General features: G+C 35.1%; 1 protein-coding gene across 2 annotated transcripts in view; it reads left to right on the top strand.

Annotated features, from left to right (window-relative positions):
• Window positions 1–20808, top strand: part of LOC150107113 (TBC1 domain family member 12-like) — a 223581-nt gene that overhangs the window by 10921 nt on the left and 191852 nt on the right. Inside the window, exon 2 of one of the 2 annotated variants that reach the window (XM_090391005.1) lies at window positions 19011–19866. In XM_090391005.1, coding sequence (XP_090247131.1) covers window positions 19011–19866 — 856 coding nt within the window. Of the gene's footprint in view, window positions 1–18966; window positions 19867–20808 lie in introns of both variants that reach the window. The other variant, XM_090391004.1, reaches the window with a different exon arrangement.

The raw sequence follows: 20808 nt of genomic DNA, 5'->3' as shown, positions 1-20808 counted from the left end.
AGCACGTCAAAAGGAAGTGTCCATTGCTGAATAATGGCTTCTTATTGCACCACGATAATGCAAGGCCACATATTGCTGGTGGTGTAGTGGACGTTTTGCAGAACAACATAGATATCCAACTGCACCCTCCATACAGTCCTGATCTCGCACCGTGCGATTTCTGGCTGTTTCCTCAGCTCAAGAAACTACTAAGAGGCCGCCATTTCAAAAGCAACAAAGCATGCGTAAAAGCTGCGGAGGCAGTTTTGAAAGAACTCTGAAAAAACGGACTTTCACATGTGTTTAAGAAGTGGATGCAACGTTGGGACAAATGCATCGCGTCTCATCGGTAGTTACTTCGAAAAAGACCATGTAAATGATGACGATTAAAGGTAATCTGTTTTCTGTATAAATATAGTCAACTTATTGAACAGCCTCCGTATTTTAATTCTCCTCGTCTCCATTTCCAAAAGGATCCTCCATAGCTTATTTGATATTGACAATGCCCTTTGGTTGTTGGAAGACCTGTGTTCAAATTCCTTCAAGGATGTGAAGAACCTTTATCAGTTATAGGCAGTTCCCCTGTGGAGGTGGTAGGGATGTTCCTCCCAGAAATGTGAGTTTTCATCCTACAAAACAAGCAAACCGATGAGAAGAAAACATATGCAATTTACAGACATAATGCACTGGTCTCATAGCTTACTTTGGCCGTAAATTGTAAACAAGCACTCCACTTCCAAAACAAGAGATCCTCATTGTCCACTTTGGTTTGCTCAGTGAGTGGACAGAATTTCTTCTTTCCATTTAATAGATTGGATTTGAATCCTGCTGTTTGTAAATGTCTTTAGGTAATAAATATTTTTTCAAGCCACTTTTATTTGGAGACTTAAGTGGCTTGAGAAAGTACCATGTTTGGTCTTTAGAACAATATTGTCAGATTATCCAACTCTTTACTCACCCACTGTATTATTATTATTATTCAGGCCTCCAAGGAGTCAAAAGACTCATCGAGGGAGGTCCTTCCTAAGACATAAAGTCTGTCAAGACTCATCGAGGGGAGGTCCCCCCCTGAGAAACACAAAGTTTATCATACCACTCTTTAAAGTCACTGACCGTTCTCGCTCCCACCACTCCATCAGGCAATGCATTCCACGGCTCAACCACCCTCCACGAGGATTAATAGGATTTACATAAAAACAAATAACAATAATAAAGCTCTACATTGCAGTGATTTTCTAAAAGGGAAGCTAGAAACCTCTTGCATTTCCCTGATGTCAAAATCTGTCAGGCTTTCAAGTCAGAGTAATTTTTAAGTTGTAAAGTCACTGAATTGTTGATTGCAGATTAGTGAGTACCACAGAATGTACCTGTCTCAACAAGAATTAAGTGGATTAATTTTAGATCACCTTTTTCCTAGTCCATTTTCTTTCCAGAATTAGCAGAGCAGATCCTAAAAAAGGATGCTTATTTTACAGGTGCAACTGCTGAAATGCAAGATTGCTTTAATTCCTCACTTAACAAATTGCTGCTGCCTTCATACTTATTCATGGATAGGAACGTTTTGGATTTATGACCCTGTTCTACTTATTGGAAATATTGTTCAGACATTGCTGACAAGATAACTGTTCTTGACATCTTTAATGTTCTTACAGTGAAAGTAAATTTTCTATTTACCTTTCAATTCTAGAAAGTAAGATTTTTAGGAAAATTTTGCTTGGATGACTAATATTTCTATATTTGCTACATTTTGTACTATTCCCTTTTTTAGGAATAGGAATCAGGACAGAGGCCCACCAATGTGTTAGGCCGTGATTCATTATTCCACACATCTTGGCAAATTTTGAGCAAGGCATCTATGATAGGTTTTCCCCCTGCTTTCAGCATCTTCATCAAAATCACCATCTATGCCTGGTGATTTTCCCATCTTCAAAGAATAAATTGCTGCTTCTACTTCTCTTAAAATAGGGAAATCTCTTCCATCAAATGTCATTTGTATTATGCCTCCAAATTTTTGATTATTAATTAAGGCTACTGTTTTTTCAGAAAAGGTTAACTGAGTAATCATGCCAATACTGCAAGATTTCATCCTTTCCAGTAAAAAGTTTGCCATTTTCATCTTCAGTTTGACCAATTTATGTTGGTAAAGGGGTTTTGTTAATCTCTTTATCATTTGGAAAGCACTTCTAGGGTTGTTTCTATGTAGTTTCACATTCATTCAGAATCCATTTGGTTTTAGCTATTTTAATTTTTCTTATTATTTTGTTGAATTCTTTATTTTTTCCTGCTATCATTACCCTTATTTATAGTGGATTTTGAGGTTCTCCTTTGATCACATAGTTGTAAAATGCCTTTGTTATCCAGGGTTTGATCATCCTGCCAGATTTTCCTATTATGATATCAGCTGCTTCTAAAATAGCTGTGGAAAATAGTTTGTATTCATTTCAATACTAATGAATTCTTCTAGGAAGGTATTCAAGGAATTAGTTATGCGGGATTTGTATTGTTTTCTGATATGAGGCAATTCCAACTTCTCAACACAATATCTTTTTCTTTGTTTTTGGTTACATTTTATTTGTTTTAATTTTAGATTCAAGCAATGACCATGTTATGATCACCACCAGTATTAGCTCCTGGTAAAAAATCTAGTCTTAGAAAGGTTAACTGGTGTTTTATATGTTGTCTGAACAACATATAAACATATAAAAGTGTATAATCAATTAAATTGGGCATAGATCCACTAGGTGAAGTCCATGTCCACTTTCTTGATGGCTTATGAAGATAGAGTATTAGTAATCAGTGGCGGCTCATCCATAAGGACCGCAGGGCTGCAGTCCCTCCAGTATAAAATTAAAGTTCCTGTTTTATTATTGCCATTCTTAAATTTTTATATATTTACAATACCACTCGATAGTATTTTATATAATTCATTTTGTAGATAGTTGTATTTTGCAATACTCGTTGTGGGCTAGGGCCAGTATTAGTAGTGGCTAGTATACTCAGCGCTGGAGCTGCATTCAATGCAGACCACACCGAACTGCTTATTTATTTAGCGTATGGCTCACACATGAAAAGTTCCATTACTATATGTTCACTGGGCATCTACAAATGCTGTATGGTTACTCCAATGCTCAGTGATGTGCCACACCAGGCTTTGCCATGTAGTCCTGTTTGCTTTTCTGGAGGCCTCAACTCTCCGAAGATCAGTCACTCCAGACACCATCCATCCATCTCATTGATGCCCGCAGTGGTTAAATTCAGCCGGGGCCTGGACCCAGAACATTTTTCTGTTTTGTGACTTTTCTCCCTTTATGGTAATTATGCCTACATTATTGTGTTATTATTCAACAAATATTTACAGTTTTGAATGTATATATAAAGTCAATATCAACAGTTGCCTGATTATAAACGTGTGATTAAAGCGACGGGGAGGTTTGGAGTTTCCTGTAATTGTTATTTTTCAGTGATTGACAGGGAAACATTATTGCAGCATAGTGTAGAGGAATTTTGACAGACTCATAGTGATATTTTGTCTTTTCTGGTTGGCAACACTGTCAGCAACAGTCAGGATGGATGTGAGGTTTTGAGAATTCCAGAAAACACTGAAGAAGATAGGCCTGAACATCAACAGGTTAGTGTTCCTAAAACGCTGTAAATTCCATGCTGTGTTTCCTAAGTTTATATTCTCTAAAGTAAACATTACAACGGAACGGGCTAAAAGTAGCGCATTATTTCAAAAACTTAAAAGAATCTCTAGATAGTGACAGTTGGTATCTCATTAGAATGAGTAGTGAATCTCAAGCAACCAAAATTCAAAATGACAATAAATTGAAACTTATTAAAAAATTGGAAGCCCTGAAAAAGGAACAAAATAATTTGAATTTCTCAAAATCTCGCATCCATCCTGACAAAGTTGTGATTAATAAATCAACTTATAATCTTTCAGATGCAGAAAAAAGTATCCTGTAAAGGATTAAATTTTATTCCATCTCCCAGATCTATCCCAAAAGAATTACTACTTACTAAGATAGAAAAAGCTACCTCCTTTCTCCCTTCCCAAGAAGAAAAACTACTCCTTATTGAATCCATTTTTATCATCAACAATGCAAAACCCCCTACAGACAACATCTCTTCATCAGGACGACAGGCTCTTAAGAGGTTATGAAATAACAAAAATATAATTATTCTTCCTGCAGATAAAGGTAATGTCACAGTTGTTCTTAACTTTGAAGATTATAAAAATAAGATGTTCGAATTGTTACAGAGTGACACTTGCTCAATCCTTGAGAGAGAGATCCTGCTCGTGAACTCCAAAACCAGACCAACAACTTACTGAAAACTACCTCTGAACTGTCCAGATACATTTGCCTTTCTCTTTGCTCACTCCATTCACTTATTCCACATTTATATGGAGTCCCCAAAATTCACAAGGAAAATACCCCACTTCGTCCTATCGTTGAAGATATTGACTCTCCAACATACAACCTTTCCAAATATCTGGCAAAATCTCTCAAATGTTTTTCTGGCAAGTCACCGTCTTTTATTAATAACGCTGCAGATTTTGTGTCATATATTAAAGATATTATTGTCAAGGAAGATGAAATCATGGCTAGCTTTGACATAGTCTCCTTGTTCACAAATGTTCCTGCAGACGAAATTCTGGTACTACTCAAGGATAAAAAGATCTTACTTACTCATTGCATCAAGTCAGGATACTTTAAATTTCAGGATACCATCTATAAACAAAATCATGGTCTTGCTATGGGTAATCCTTTATCTCCTATACTTGCCAATATTTATCTTGAAGATTTGGAAGTTAAAGCTATCTCTTCCTATCCCTTGAAACCAAGAATTTGGAAATGATATGTTGACAACATTTTCCTAATTTGGAGCCATGGCCGTGAATCTCTCCTGAAATTCCTTGAACATCTAAATGGTCAACACCCAAGTGTTAAATTTATGGCTGAGTTTGAAGCTAATGGTTCCCTTCCTTTTTTAGACGTCAAACTGACCCATTCTTCAGAAAAACTAAAAATCTCAATCTATAGGAAACCTACCCACACCAACAGATATCTCCATAGTCAATCCTATCATTATCCTCCTCAGAAATTTGGAATAATTTCTACTTTGGGACATAAAGCTCGCTCTCTTCTTGATGACCCGATTGAACTTCATAAAGAAATCTATTTTCTTAGATCTACTTTTTGACTAAATGGATATTCTCAAAAAATTAATAAAAAAATTCCTATTTAATCCTCCTGGTCTCCGTAATGAAGAGATGAATAATATAAGGTAATATCTCTATACCATATATAAGCTCTGTTTCTCCAAATTAGCGAAGGTTCTTAAAAAATTCAACATAAGAACTTTATTTACTCCTCTTCCAAAAATCTGTTCTCTAGTAAACCATCCAAAACCTAGTCATCATAATCTTATATATCCTGGTGTTTATCAGATCTAGTGTGACTGTGACATTCCTTACTTTGGCCAAACAGATAAGTCAATCGAGTTACGCATTGAGGAGCACAAGAGAGACATTGCTTACAAGAGAACACGTGCCAGTGCTTTATCTAGCCATGTTCTGTTTTTTGGCCAATTCTGATGAAGAAAACCATAGCCATACAGTCCTTTGGGAAAAATCTAACAACATTTTCCATTGCCGTGACGAATTGGAAAGGAAGATTATAGAATCTAAGGAAATCATCCTTAGATGAAATCTGATACATTTTAAATGCACAATACATTCATCAGCAGTGTACTGTAAAACGCAATTTGCACTTCTCCACAATGATTGTTATCATTCCAGTGCACCTGTATGATGGTGTAAAATCTACATTCACAAATATGTAGATGAAAGAACAGACTATTGTAATTAAAAAAAAAAAAAAAGACATAAGGATCTGTGGATGCTATCAAAAGCAAATAAAACTATTTGCATGTTCCCTGCACAATTCATGTATAAAAGACACAGAAAGGAATTCTGTAATTCATTTTGATAATTAAATCTTTAAAGATTGTGGGGCGGGGGGAATACTAAGAGCATTTTACTTGAACAATCCGTTTACAAAATGAATAAAAATATATAATAATTAAATAAATACTTTTAAGGGGCATCTTATCTATTTTGGCTTGAAAATAATGCACAATAAAAACAGATAATCCTTTAATTAATACTTATATACAAAAATTACAGAAGCACACTTACTGACCCTTATGTCATAAATAGTAACTATGCTTATAACATAAATCTAAATTCATTCTAATTACATAATATCTATAATCCAAACTGCTTCTGGAGGAAACAACACTAAGAACAATAATCAACATCATTGTAATCACATTTTTTTTTTTTTTTTGAAAGATGAGATAAATGTTTAAATGTGAATAATATATAGCTATACATTCATATCTTAAATTCATAAAAAAACAACAAAACATTATTTGTAAAAGGCACAAATTACCATTCTTTAAAACGACTACATAATAGCATACAATGCACTCTTATTTTACATGGAACAAAAGGGCGTGATAACAATATGTAGCTTGAAAACATCCAAATTTGGACTCACTAAATATGGAGATTTGCCTCTTAGGTCATTAAGCTCATCATAAGGAATTAAATCATTTATATTTGTTTAACATATGTTCTTCTTCAGAAAAAACTATTTTTACAACTCTTTGTATGTGATCCAAGCCATCCTGTTTACAACATATAAGAATTTCCACTGAGACTCTAGCAATGTCATATGTATCCTTTTGAGTTAATGGTAAATACACAGTTTTTTGAAACAGATTCTGACATCTGAAGAGTACCTTGCCATAAAATAAGATAAAATTTCTTAAACCACACACCTTTAGGGTAGACATCAACTGTCCATTCATAGGTGTGATCTGAATCCCATTCAGCAAAACTTGCAGGAGTAGTGAAAACTAACATTCTTACTCCACAAATGGGAAGCAATGGATAATTTTCTATATAGAGTGAAGCACTCTGTGTCTCGGTAGTATAAAGACGAGGAGTAAACAAAAGGTTACCATCTTGTGTCAGAAGTATATTGTGAATACGTTCATCATCCTGATTAGAATGTAAAGCATTGCTACAGCCATGTTTTCTACAAAAAAAATCCTGTTATCATCCAAACCTCCAACAAAAACAGATGTAGGCTTCATTCTGGATGTTCTGCTTCTTTACCCAACCAAACACCTAGCCAGACAAAGGAGAAATATGGAATGCATTGCCTGAGAGAGTGGTGAGAGCAAGAATCGTCAGAGTTCAAGGAGTGGTATGATAGGCCGTGTTTCCTAAGGACCTCCCACGATGAGTTTCTTGACTCCATGGAGATCTGAATAATAATACTCTTCATTGTATGATGTAAGTGCATAGACCTGTATTATTGATACATTTATTGGTTTTCCTTTCAGTTTGACAACAGCAATTCTGCTATTTATAGGTTTAAAATTATTATTATTATGACACCTCCAAGGAGTCCGAAGACTCATCGCGGGAGGACACCTACAACTGTCTCAACCACTACACCAAACCTCTACTACAATCAACGCCATCTACCTCCACGAATACCACAACTAGTATTTTTTGTCTGTAAATTGCGTGTGTTCTGAAGGGCCGATTTGTCTGTATGCGGGATGAAAAACCCAAGTTTCCAGGAGAAAAAACCCTGCTACCTCCTTATGAGATCGGCTAACTCACCTTCGATTGAAATCGTCCAGATAAAGATTCCTCCCATCGCGACGAGAATCGAACTTATGCCTTTTCCAATCAAAGGGCGCAATGTACCATTCTTCCAATTGCGCTACAGAGGCGTTTATATATAAAATCCATCATATATCTTTTTTATGAATAAAAAAAACCAACTCTCTGTTCTTCCCATTCCTGAAGAAAGCAAAAGATTTCCTTCATCTGTAACCAGTTCTCCTGCCTGTGGCCATCTGATCCCAGATAGTCCTAACAGACCAATTGGCCACTTTTAAGAAGTGTTCTGATATTCCAAGTACCAACCATCAAACTTCTCCTGAGCTGAAAAGAGTTCTCTTTGTCGATCTGTATACTACCAGTAGCAGACTTTCTACTAACATCCCTGATAGTCCCAAAAGGTGGCACAGTCCTTATTTGTCCGTGTGACGACTGAGCCAGCATAGAATGGTATAAGACTGTCTCCATAGTGTGATATAGGTAGATATAGACAGGTTGCACTCATCTCTTCTCCTGTCTTTAGTCTACTAGGTAAGGCAAATATCTGAGAGAGAGAGAGAGAAAGAAAGCAGACTTCCACTGCATGAGACAAAAGAAAATAGTAAAGTAGGAAAGATTCATCTCTAGTCCTCAAATACTCTAATAGCAGTGGGGAGAAGGAGGAAGAAAGAAAGAAGAGTAAGGACCATTCTACAGATAATATAACAAATGTATATTACATTAAGTAAAGTAAGATCCAGCATCAGGTACATTTCGTTTGCCTGTTCTTCTAGAGAATGTAATAAAAAAAAAAAATAGTGACAAAGGAAGTTAGGACATATATAGATAGTTCATATATTTATCAGCAAAGTTGTAACAAGTGGTATATTTAGCAGGAGGCTACAGGAACGTTGCATTTAGATATATAAAAAGTATTTGTTTTTCTATCTTAGTAGTGAAGTAGGAATGAAGCTTGTGAAGTCATGAGCTTCTACATACGAGTTGCCCTGTCCTGAAAATACTTCAGGTGCAAACACTGTTTGCTTACACTTGGATAAAGGATTAAACCAAGAATATAATTTCTTGGCATTTTTAATATATAGTATAACCAAGTGGAAAAACTTCCAACAACTATCTCTAATCAAGAGAATTTTAATAATAATGTGACACCTTTTGGATACTTGTAATGCAGAAGTAATATTTTCATATACTTCAAGCACTTGCAACTGACAACAGGGAACATTCTTGGAGATGAAGAAGCAGTGGAGAGGATTCAGAGGCAAGCGACTGAGATAGTGAGTGGAATGTTCCTTATGAGGATAGATTGAAAGTGTGTGGATTGCAAAAGTTGGTTGATAGGAGAAAAAGAGGGGATATAATAGAAACATTTAGGTTGCTTAAAGGGTTTTATAGGATAGCTTGAAGGGAAATATTTCAGCACTCTGCAAGAGGGACAAAAACAAGGGGTCATCCCTGGAAGTTGAATAAAGGTGTGGTTGGTAGAGTGTGTGCGAGGACTAGATTTTTTTTCTTGGAAAGTTGTGAATGAGTGGAATGGGTTGTCAGAGTCAGTTAATGGGTTCAAGGAAAGGTACGGTAGAGTGTGTGGATAGTGTCTCCTGCAATGAGTGTTCGGACTTTGTGAAGGTGCCCATATAATAATAATTCCACAGGCTCACTCACCATATTGATTACTTGCCTCTGAATCCTCTCCACAGCTTCTTCATCCCCAAGAAACCCAGAGGACCAGTCTTAAGCACATTAATCCAGATATGGGCACATTAATACTCTATAAAGAGGAATAACTCCCCTTTCTCTACATGTTAATATGTTCTTCAATAGTCAAATAATCTTATGGACAACCTTAGCAATATGTCCTCTAAACTTTTACTCTCTGTCCCCCCCCCCCCCATATAAATCTCTAGCTTCATCTTTTCTGGAGTACAGTGCCATCGATATGATACATAACTTGTAATCTGTTTATCCCAAAACAAAATGCACAACTTTATATTTCTCCACATTAAACTGAAACTAAATCTTTTGCCCATACTGACAGCCTATTTAAATCGTCCTGCAAGCTCTCCATATCACCTTGATTAACTATTACTCTATCTAATTTCACATCATCAGAAGAAACTGAATATTTCTTATCAGATTATTTCCTATATGATTTATGTACAGATTAAACAGCAATAGCATTGCACTTTGTGGCATGCCACTAGTCACCTGTTTCTACCTCTCCATATACCACTTTTTGATATCTGTCCAGCAGCCACCCTCTTATCCACTTAACCAGTGTCATGTCCATCCCCATTTGTTTCAATTGCGTAACAGAGTTCCATGTGGTATTCTATCAAATGCCTTTGCAAAATCATCATGCAAAATCATTTCCTTTATCCAATTCAGCTGTTACTCTATTGTAAAAAGTTATAAATTACTAAGGCATGACTGACCCTTCACAAAGCCATGTTGACCCTCATACAGTATCATATTTTTATCTAGCAATTCTTTCATTCTCTTTCTGACCAATTTTTCTAGTACTTTTACCACTACACCTGTGATACCGATCAGTCTATAATAATGCTGCTGCAGTCTTAGAATCTCCCTTATGCAAGGAAATTATTCTGCTCCCTTTCCCCACTCCCTTGGAACTACTAGAGCTAAGACTTAAAGAGCCTGGTAAAGGCCATTGCCAGTTCTGTTGCGCATTCTTGCAAAACCCTAGCTGATATATCATCTAATCCCACAGCTGTATTTACATTGAGATTCTGCAGTATCCTTAGAACCTCCAATTCATCCACCTGTGTTCCTGCATCAGTGTGTGTCACATATGTTAAAGCAGTCACCTCACTAGGATGATATACCCTTGCAATGTGGTCACTCAGTAACCCAACTATTTTATCTGCTTGTCTCTCTTTATAATCTGATTTTGCCTTCATTGCCTTATACTGTTCATGAGTTTGCTGGTTGCCTTTCTCTTTATATACCCTCCACAACATTTTCTTCTCTGCAGCTTGTGCTTAATGATATTACTCATCCATCTAACTCCTATCTGATTAACCCTTCTCACCTTAGGCATACAATTTAATATTGCTTCCTCTAGATTAGTGTTACTCAATTGCCAGGCCGTAGCCTGGTACCAGGGCCCTGGCATCAATTATACCAGGCCATGAGAGGTTCTACTGGAATTTGTCATTTTAGTTTTCTAAACATTTTTCATGAATAAATATTTTATAGTGGAAATATTCTGAGGAGAATAATGTTCATGAATGTGTTGAAAAGCTCAGATCCAGAACACCTAAATAACATGTAGCAAATATCAGCGACCAAGCTGCATGTTTTTAAACATAGAAATATTCACGAATGATCTGGAATTTTCAGACATTGAAATCTTTTAACATTCGGGAAAGGGAATACTGCTGTTTATGACTGGTCATAAAAATTGCCTGCAAGCAGATTACAACAATGGGCGGCGTATCCTCTGTTCTCAGAACTGAATGAAATAACATCTGTGTTTCAAATGTCAGTGACCAATCAGCAAGGAAGTATAAAGAAAATTTTTCCACTGAAATTGAAGATCAAGGCCTCCAAAAAAATGGCACCTAAGCTTAATGAAGTCCTGTCTCAATCTCTTAAAATTATTAATTATATAAAATACAATGCTTTGAATACAAGACTGTTAAAAGCATTGTGCAATGAAATGGGCTCTGATCAAAATATTTTCCATTCAGAAGTTCATTGGCTGTCCTGTGGTAAGGTTCTCAAGAGATTATATGAACTCTGAAAGGAAGTTGAGTTGTTTCTAATTGATAAGAAAAGTGACCTGTCTCATTATTTCCAGGATAAGAAATGGGTAGCCAGGCTGGCATATCTCAGCAACTTATTTTCTTACATGAACGAGTTGAATTTAAAACTTCAAGGTCCAGATACGACAATATTTAATGGTTGGAACAAGATCGAATTCATTCAAAGAGAAACTCAAACTCTGGCTTAATATGATTGCAGAAAGAAATAATGAATGTTTCAGTCATACTCAGAATATATTATGGAAGCAGATGATTTATATTCACAGAATTCAGTTTCAGCCCACTTGAAGATGTTGTTGTCATTCAAAAAGTATTATCCCAAACATGAGGATCTCTGGAGGCAAAATATGTGGATTGTGAACCCCTTTGCTGAACACAGAAATAGTCTTTTCCTATGAAGAAACCTTTCAACTTATTGAATTATCATTGGACAAAGGACTGGAAAGTACTTTTAATTCTATGAGTCATTAGAAATTCTGGATAAGAATGAAAAATTAATATCCAAATTTACATGAAATAGCAATGAGATTTCATCTTTATTTTTTCACTACATCTTTGTGAAACTGCATTTTCTATCATGACTATGCTTTAAACAAAACAGAGTGACTGCCTGCAACTTTCTGACTGTCTCCATGTGGCTGTGACTTCAATTCATCCCAGAATTAATAAGATAATTAATGGACAGAAAACAGCAACAACAGTCTCGCTGGCTTAACTAAAACCTTCAAAAACTCAGTTGTAATAAAAGAAACTAAGTTTAACTTTTTCAATTACTTATAATTTCTGTGTTAAAGTACTGCATTTTTAATTCAAAATGTTAATTAGTGTTAAGAAATGAGATTCATGCATTTTTATTTATTAAATTACATACTTTGCATGTATAAATATTTGGCATGTGTGTGTGATAAGTGTTTTGCCGACAAGTAAGACATCCTTCTGCTGCTGCTTCTGCTCAGCTGACTTCTATGGTGAGTTACAATGCCTAAATATCTTTCTCACTATTGTTTTTTTTTTTTTTCTTTCAAATCGACATCATTAAAATCAATTTGATAATACAATAATCAATTTTACAAATTTTTGGTGATCAGAATGGGATATGTCAATGAAAATCAGCACAATTTAATGATATTGGCCTGAGGAAACTACAATATGCTACAAGATTTCATTAGTCCAGTGATTGATAACTAATCTAAATGTAATTTTGTATTTGTCAACATGTCACACCATATATATATATATATATATATATATTTTTTTTTTCTTTTTTTTTTTAAATGTATCACAACAACCGAGTAAAAGCCTATCATCACACACACACACACACACACACACACACACACACACGTGTGTGTGTGTGTGTGTGTGTGTGTGTGTGTGTGTACTAATGCTCTTTATCATTATGCCATAATTAATTATTAATACTTATATTAGTTTAATGTATGAACTTTAAAAAAAATTGGAAAGGTATTTACGAGTAAATTTGTTGGAACTGGGCCCTCGTCTTATAATTAAAAAAAAAAACAAGAATTTACCACGCTGCAATCTTACAAAGGTTGAGAACCACTGCTTTAGATGACCCTTAACTATATCCCATGCACTACTAACATCTTTACCCTGCAGTGTTTTATGCCATGGCACAGATTTAAGCTTCTTCCTAAGTTTGTCATAATCACCTGACTTTTAGTTCCACATATATCTCTTCTTGACAAAATATTCCTCATATTTTACAATCCCCCAAGTCAAGGGGAAATTATACTTTATGATAAATGCTTACTTTGATTGTTTAGTGATGCAACCAAAATTTGATCATATAATTTTATATAATTGCAAATAATATAATACATAATAAAATTTGAACAATCAACTTCTTGTTTAAATTATTATAAATTTCCTGGAGCCCAAGGACTCATTGGGAGAGGGGCCCATACTTAAATACCTATCTTATTTTCTTTTACATGTTTGCTAAAGATGTCTACATCTGATCGTACCCCATTCCACGTGACATGAGAAACATCTAGACCTCAGATTCTTGCTAAAAATATTCACAGCCAACTTCCAGGGATGATTCTGAGTTCTTGTCTATAGTGTAAGATCTTCTATTTTTTTATCTCCTTTCTTCTGCCTGTTCCTCAAACTTGGAAGATCCAATTCTCTCAGTATGTCTATGGGATATATGCAAATCCCATAGACCATTTATCATCCTGTTACTGCCGAATCTTTTGGCTGTCTTCCCATCTCCTTAGAATGCATGATCTATGTACATATGAGATCTAATCGAAGCCTTGTGAAGTCAGACAATAGCTTCCATATTGCCATAAGTTAAGTGTTCCCTGTATCATTTTCCCAGTGCAGTGGTTTAACTGCCTTAGCAATGTTGCCTTTGAAGTCACTTAACCACAATAACTTCTAATCTCTAGCTTAATTTGTAGAATTGTAATATTCATTATATTAATGAATGATTATTATATAATATCGTTCTTGAAATGTCTTCCTTCCAAAATGCATAACTTTACACTTTGTAACATTGAAATAATATATAATAATAATATACATGCAAGTTAAAGGAAATCCAAAAGAATTTTATTTTATTGTTATGCTGCAAGCAAAAGAAAGAATGAATGCCAATGGATAACTTTATTGAATGCAGATGGTACTTGAGTGTCGGTAGCTAATGAGATTGTTCAATTAATGAGTGCTCACTTTGCTAAGATATATCAACTAGGTGTATGTAACATGATGCACAGTGCTACTGCTACATTGGATGAATAGTTAGAGGCTCATGAAAATGAGGTTGAAGAGCTGTTGCATAACCTGGATAAGAATTTGTCAATAGGGACAGATGCAGTATCAGCCCATTTGCTTAAAGGAAGATTCAGCTGAATTGTTAAGTCTTTCACATGTTTGTATAACTTGAATGTTAGCTCAGGAATAGAAGGAATGCATGATAGTTCCATTATACAAGAGTGGTTCAAAAACTGATGTCCAACTACTGACCTATCAGTATCTATGGTGTGGTAGTGAAGATTTTCGAAAAGTTGGTAATAACTCTCATACAGAAATGGGTAGGCAAACAAGCTATACTCTGCAAGGATGATTCATGGGTTTACTAAAGGAAGGTCATGTTTTAGCAATTTGCTCATATTTAGTAACAATATTATTGCTGAGTTGGATAAAGGGAATGGAAACACTATGATAATATTGGATTTTTCTAAGGCATTTGATAGGATACCATGAAAGGGTGTTGCATAAACTGGAGAATATGGGATTGGAATATAAACTCTTGACTTGGATAAGGAGATGATTGACAGACATGTCAAAAAGTGGTATACAATGGGTGTGAATCTGCTAGATTTAAGGTGACCAGTGGTGTACCTCAGGGTGCAGTCCTTGGGCCATTATTGTTCAATTTATACATTAAAGACATCAGGAATGATCTAACAGGAGATATACAATTGTTTGCCAATGATGCAAGGATTGGCAAGGCAATCAGGTATGCTACTTATATCCAGCACTTAAAAATGATTGGAATAGGCTGGAAATTGGAGCAAACGAAAATGGCTATCAATTTAATGTTAATAAGTGTAAAGTAATGCACTTTGGTGTGATAAGATTTCCAGCAGCATATTATATTACTGAAGTTATGCTACAAGAAATTGAGGTGGCAAGGGATCTTGGTGTATGTTAGATAGGAATTTGAAGTTCAAAGGTCATGTAGCAAAAGTTGCAATTATCCTCTGAGCTGTATTTGCAATGTTGAAGCACACCTTGACAAGTAAGGAAGGATAAGGAAATCATTTTGCCTCTTTATAAGGCTCTTTGCAAATGTGTGCACAATAATCCACACCTGGATTATTGTGCACACATTTGGATTCCAAGGGGATAAAGAAGCTGTGGAAAGGGTGCAAAGAAGAGTTACAAAGATTATATCTGGATTATAGGATTTAGATTATGAGAAGAGATTGTATGTGGGTTACAGACTCTGGTTAGCAGGAGAAAGAGGTGATATGATAGAAGTCTCTAAACTTTTGAATGGGTGTTATAGGATATTGTTTTTTTCTAGGATTTTTCTCTCACAGAGCAGTGAGTGAGTGGAATAGTTTGCCTTTAACTGTAGTGAGTGCATTCAGTGTGAATTAATTGAAGGGAAAGTATGATAGCTGGTTTGGATGCTTTATAGCTTCCTTCAATGAGTACTTGACTCACTGGAGGTCTCAGATAATAATAATAATTGTTGTCATTTGTCCATGTAACCAGTCTGTTCAGCTCAACATTGAAGGGATATTAGTGTTCCTTATCACTCATCCTAACTTAGTATCATCATTAACACCACTCATCACCCTTCTCTTACATTCAGCATATTCATATATCACTTTCTCATAGTGTCAGTCAGCCAATGTATCCTCCCCCCCAATTTCCCAGTATACAGAAAGCAACATAACTTTAAGTTCGATAGAATGTAACTACAGTTATACATTTTGGACTATTAATAACTTGGCTATTTCTTATGCATGTGACATTTTTTTCATCCATGTTTAATAAGGTTTTTCTACAATGGGCATTTCATTCCTCATCCTTTTATTTGATATATAGCAATAAAATTGGATGGTTTCTTTTGGGATATTCAGCCACTTATTTTCATAATGTGATTTTGTCTTCCTCACTACAGCACTCACTCTCCTACCTGCTGTTTGCAGTGCTTTTAAGCTCCACTGTCATTCTTCTCACAATATTGGATCCACAATTTTCTCGTTTTAAGCAGTTATTGCTTTAAAGTGTTATTCACCTATTTAACTCTCATGGGAATCATTCTGACTTGATTATGCAGTAAGTCCTTCAGACACTCTGTGACTAATTTTCATGTGCTAATGATTTCTCTACCATGCTGGTTCTCATGCCACATCCTGCTTTCTTAATTTATTATAATCACCTTTCTTATAATAATAGATTTAGTTTAATCCTTTCTTATAGTTCCACATGTGCAACAAACTTCTATGCATTATCACTTCCCACATCAGAACTGCATAATCAGTTTCATCATTTGGAGGTATGATGGTCAACTCATTTATATACATATTCTTATACACTGTTGCTAAATACAGTGTTCTTATACATGATTTCAAGTCTCCTGCATCACTTCCTCCTTATGGTCACCTTTCTTATAGTTTTCTTATATGTCTGAGTAATTCTATAAATTCACTTTCCCTCATCTTTCATGTTTCCCCACCCTCCAGTCTGTACTTTTTCGTTAAAATTATCCATAATGATAGTTCTCTTTGACCGATAGATGTATCTATAAGATTTATGTATTCAGTTTATATCCCTTTTCACATAATCTTAGTCTGCAGCAGCACCCCGTTGTGTAGTTTGTCCTGTTAACTTTTTTCTAATGCTAGACAACCTTGAATCCATTTGCTGTATTACTCATACTACCATCACCTCCTGTCGTTTCATTGTCTGACCTCCTTCAATGAACTGAACCCATTGCATTCATTCTCTTTCTGCAATAATATCTTTCTCGAACAATTCAGGTCTAACTAATACTTACAAAATCTAGTTTCATTATCTCTACCAAAAGAGCCCCACTCACCTGCATTAGGAATATAGTTATGGAGTTCTTTACATTATTAGATGAAGTTGAAACCAAACTTTATAAGCATTGATCGATCTTTATTCTTTTCAGCTTTATTTGCATATATACATGTGATAGCTGACTACCAGTCTGAGTGTTACAAGTACACTTAAAACATGATCAGTTCGATTAGGATGCTAGAGTTGAATCTTAAACAAAATCTCTTGCCTTATTTCCAGTTTTGACTCTTCTTTCTTTTGCAACAAAACTTGTCTTATATTTGCTGGAGCCATATCTAACATATCATTCTTTCTTGCTCTGTCAGTTTCAAAATCTTAATTTAATGCGCATGTTTTTGCTTTCTTGAAGTCATTCAGACATATCTTCCAACTGGTCACATTCAATCTTTCACTGAACTATGCATTCTCCAAGCACTTACCCTTAAACCATTTAAGTGTAATCCATTTTGCAAATACAGTTGCTTTCATCCTAATCACTGAAAATGCCTAATCACTGATGCATTCGCATCTTCAACTTGCTCCCATCATGCCATTTCAACAAATACTTTCTTGATTCTTTTTTTCTTCCTTTTTACCTCACTCAACTCTTTCATATTTTATTTTATATCATAGTTTTTTTTTTTCAACCAACCCAGTCAGATCATTCACTCCTACTTACAAAAGTTTTGGTTTTGTCATGATACTTGGCTCCCACTTCTGTTGCTTGTTTGTCAACATCATAGAATCACTATGTTCACCATATCCTTTCTCATACATTTCTGGTTTTCTTAAACCTTCTTTTACTTCACATGTTTGGTTTCCTTTCCTGCTATTCAAGCACTTTTCTAGATTCTCCCATGTAGTATTATGCAACGCTCATTCAAGCCTTGAAATTTCCTACATCATGCCACACATTACCTATTTCTTTCATATCTTCTTTTTTACACTTCAACTTTTTCACAATGATATTGCTATCTTGTTAGAATGATTTGCATGCCTATCAAATTCTTGCTTGCTTTCTGCTTAGTACCTGTTGTACCATCTCATTTTCTTCATTTGAAATCCTGATCACATTCAATATTTTATGCTGCTGTCTACCTAATCAGTGCACATTTCTGACAAATTCTGCCACCATTCTTTCCCATAAACTGCTTATTGGAAAAATGGCTGTAAAATGGCCTGTGAGCAATTTTTCTCATAAACTGCTCACATTTGCTATTGCATATGATATTGAAGCTGGATATTAATTATCTTAAATATCTACTTTCAGTTAAATTATTTGTTTTTACTTGAGTACATTTTTATATGTAATGTCACAACTTTCATTAAAAATTCACTTTTTCAGTATTGTGGATTAAAGATTCCATTGACTTGATTGAATGATGGCTACATGAGTAGCCACTTACTTTAGGAAACATGTTTATGAAGCCAACATTCAGTTAGCTCAGTGAAATCTTGCCATTTGTTCCACTCAACCCAGTCAGATCATACACTCCTAGTTGTGTAAGGATCTTGATCTACAGTAAATAGTTTACAGTATTTGGCAGTCTATTTCTGGTGCGAATCCATCTAATATTTGAAAATCTTGTTCATGTTGATGAAATTTTGCAAAACTTCCGATAATCAAATGTGAAAAAATGGACCATGGTAGAAGCATGCTTATCAAGTATAGCATGTATATTGATTTCATTGTAAAGACTAAGATGACATTGAAGCAGCTTTTAAGTTCAACAGAATTTTGGTGTTGTTATACAAACTTCTGTTGTTGCTGCTTGGTTAGAAAATGAGAACTTTGCATCCTTTTCAGCTGAAATCGCCTTGATTTTTTTTTGCATGTAAAATAAAATGTATTTTATTTTTATTGTATAATTATGTTATCTTTCAAGTTGGTTTCTTAAAAGGAATATTTCTTGTTGTATTATGTAGTTAAATGGTCACTTATTGATGGAAATGGTAAATGCCTGCCTTAGGTGCTGAATTACATCCTGCTCATGGACAACATTTATGGACTCGGGACATTCTTGCAGAAAAACATCTAGCAATAACTACTAAGGAAGAAAATCCCGCACTGGATCTGAGAAATAAGGTTTTATCAAACAAAAAGGAGTATTTTAAAGTACAAGAAGCAACACATTCTAAACTGTTCACAAATACTTTAAATGATGAAAGGACTAACACACATATTGTTTATTCTGTTTCTTCCGAAGCCAAGCCAACTTTAGATACTGTGTTGGGTAATATTCCACTGGTATATAATCGCTTCACAAAGCAGTTGCAGTTGGGAGCAGGGAGAAAACTCAATCTCAATGGCACTAACCAGTCCATCACACAGATAGACCATGGAAACAAGTTCCAAATGGATAATGATTATCCCTTATTACAGAGGGAGCCTCATGAAGAAAACTTGCAGCTCTCTTTCACTATTTCTGAACAATTTACCACTGATAAACTATATCAAAATACCAGTTCAAATAGCGAAAGAAAAAATAAAAATATCAATGAAGTCCTGGAAGTGGAGGAGAAGAGTAAAGAGATAGAAGAATGTGCCCATGATGATACAAGTTGTGATATACATATGAACAGTGACATTTGTGAAACACGCTTGCATCGTTCCCCAACATGTGCCTCTTTGCATCATACAGACACATCATCATTCACTAGTATGTCCTCTGTTGGCACAAATTTGTCATTATCTGTTGGGGATGGCTTGAGTTCTAAAGCACCACTGTGCTACTCATGTGATAACTTACAACAGTGCTCTTCACATGAAAGTCTTTACAAAGGTGCTAAGCCAAAGAAGAAAGGATTGTCAGGAATGTTTTTGAGGTAAGCTAGTTTTATTGACTTTTTTCTTTTCAAATTTTTGCAATTTTGTTGGCATATTTTATTGATACACATTAATGTTCAATACCTTGTGCAAAATTCAGTAATTTAGTCAGTTCATTAAATGAAATAAAAACGTGTGATGTAGGGTGTGCGCGTACAGAGAGAGAAATAGTTATTTTTTAATAGTGTTTTTGAAAGTTTTTCCACTTGGTTAGACTATAAATTAAAGATGGCAAGAAATTATATTCTTGGTTTAATCCTTTATTCAAGTATAAGCAAACAAAGTTTGTGTGTGAAGTATCTTCATAAGTAGGCTGCTTGTATATAGAGGTTAATGATTTCATATCATTTGCCTTAGTATCCCATAATGTGGAACATATATCCTTACTGCACATGTATAATGCTATGCATTATGGAAGGGCCACTACCCAGGCTGGTTTCAAACTTTATTGAGGTGAAAAAGTAAAGGGATGCTCATCATAGGCCTAGGGGTTAGTATAGTGGTGTAAGAGAACCTGATAGTATTAGTAGAAAGAAAAGACACAGATAGTATGAGAGAGAGAGAAAAGGTCTCAGCTCTTTTATATCATCATATAGACGAAGGCTGTAAGTTTTCCTTTTTCACCAGTCTCATGCAGATGAACATCCAAAAGACCAATTAAACTAAAGTGCAAAGATTACTGTTACCTAAGTGGTTAGCCTTATCTGAGTTAACTGCCTTGAGTTGGCCTTCTCTGCCTTGGATTGCTCTTCTGCAATTGACCATATTGAACTAAGAGGATGGGCCATTTAAATCACGTCTCATACTTAAAGTAGAATTTTATCTCTGCCTGGTGAATACTGCATAATATGGGTGGTCTACACCACCTATCCAAAAATTTGATATCTCTTAGAATTCTTCTTTATAAATACAAAAATCGTCTGACTGAACAATGAAATTTT

This window comes from Typopeltis vanoorti, chromosome 4 (assembly GCF_054136105.1).
Source record: "Typopeltis vanoorti isolate ZY-2024b chromosome 4, IOZ_Tvanoo_1.0, whole genome shotgun sequence".
Lineage (NCBI taxonomy): Eukaryota > Metazoa > Arthropoda > Arachnida > Uropygi > Thelyphonidae > Typopeltis > Typopeltis vanoorti.
Note: the sequence above shows the minus strand (reverse complement) of the source record. Positions and strands in the feature narration are given on the sequence as shown.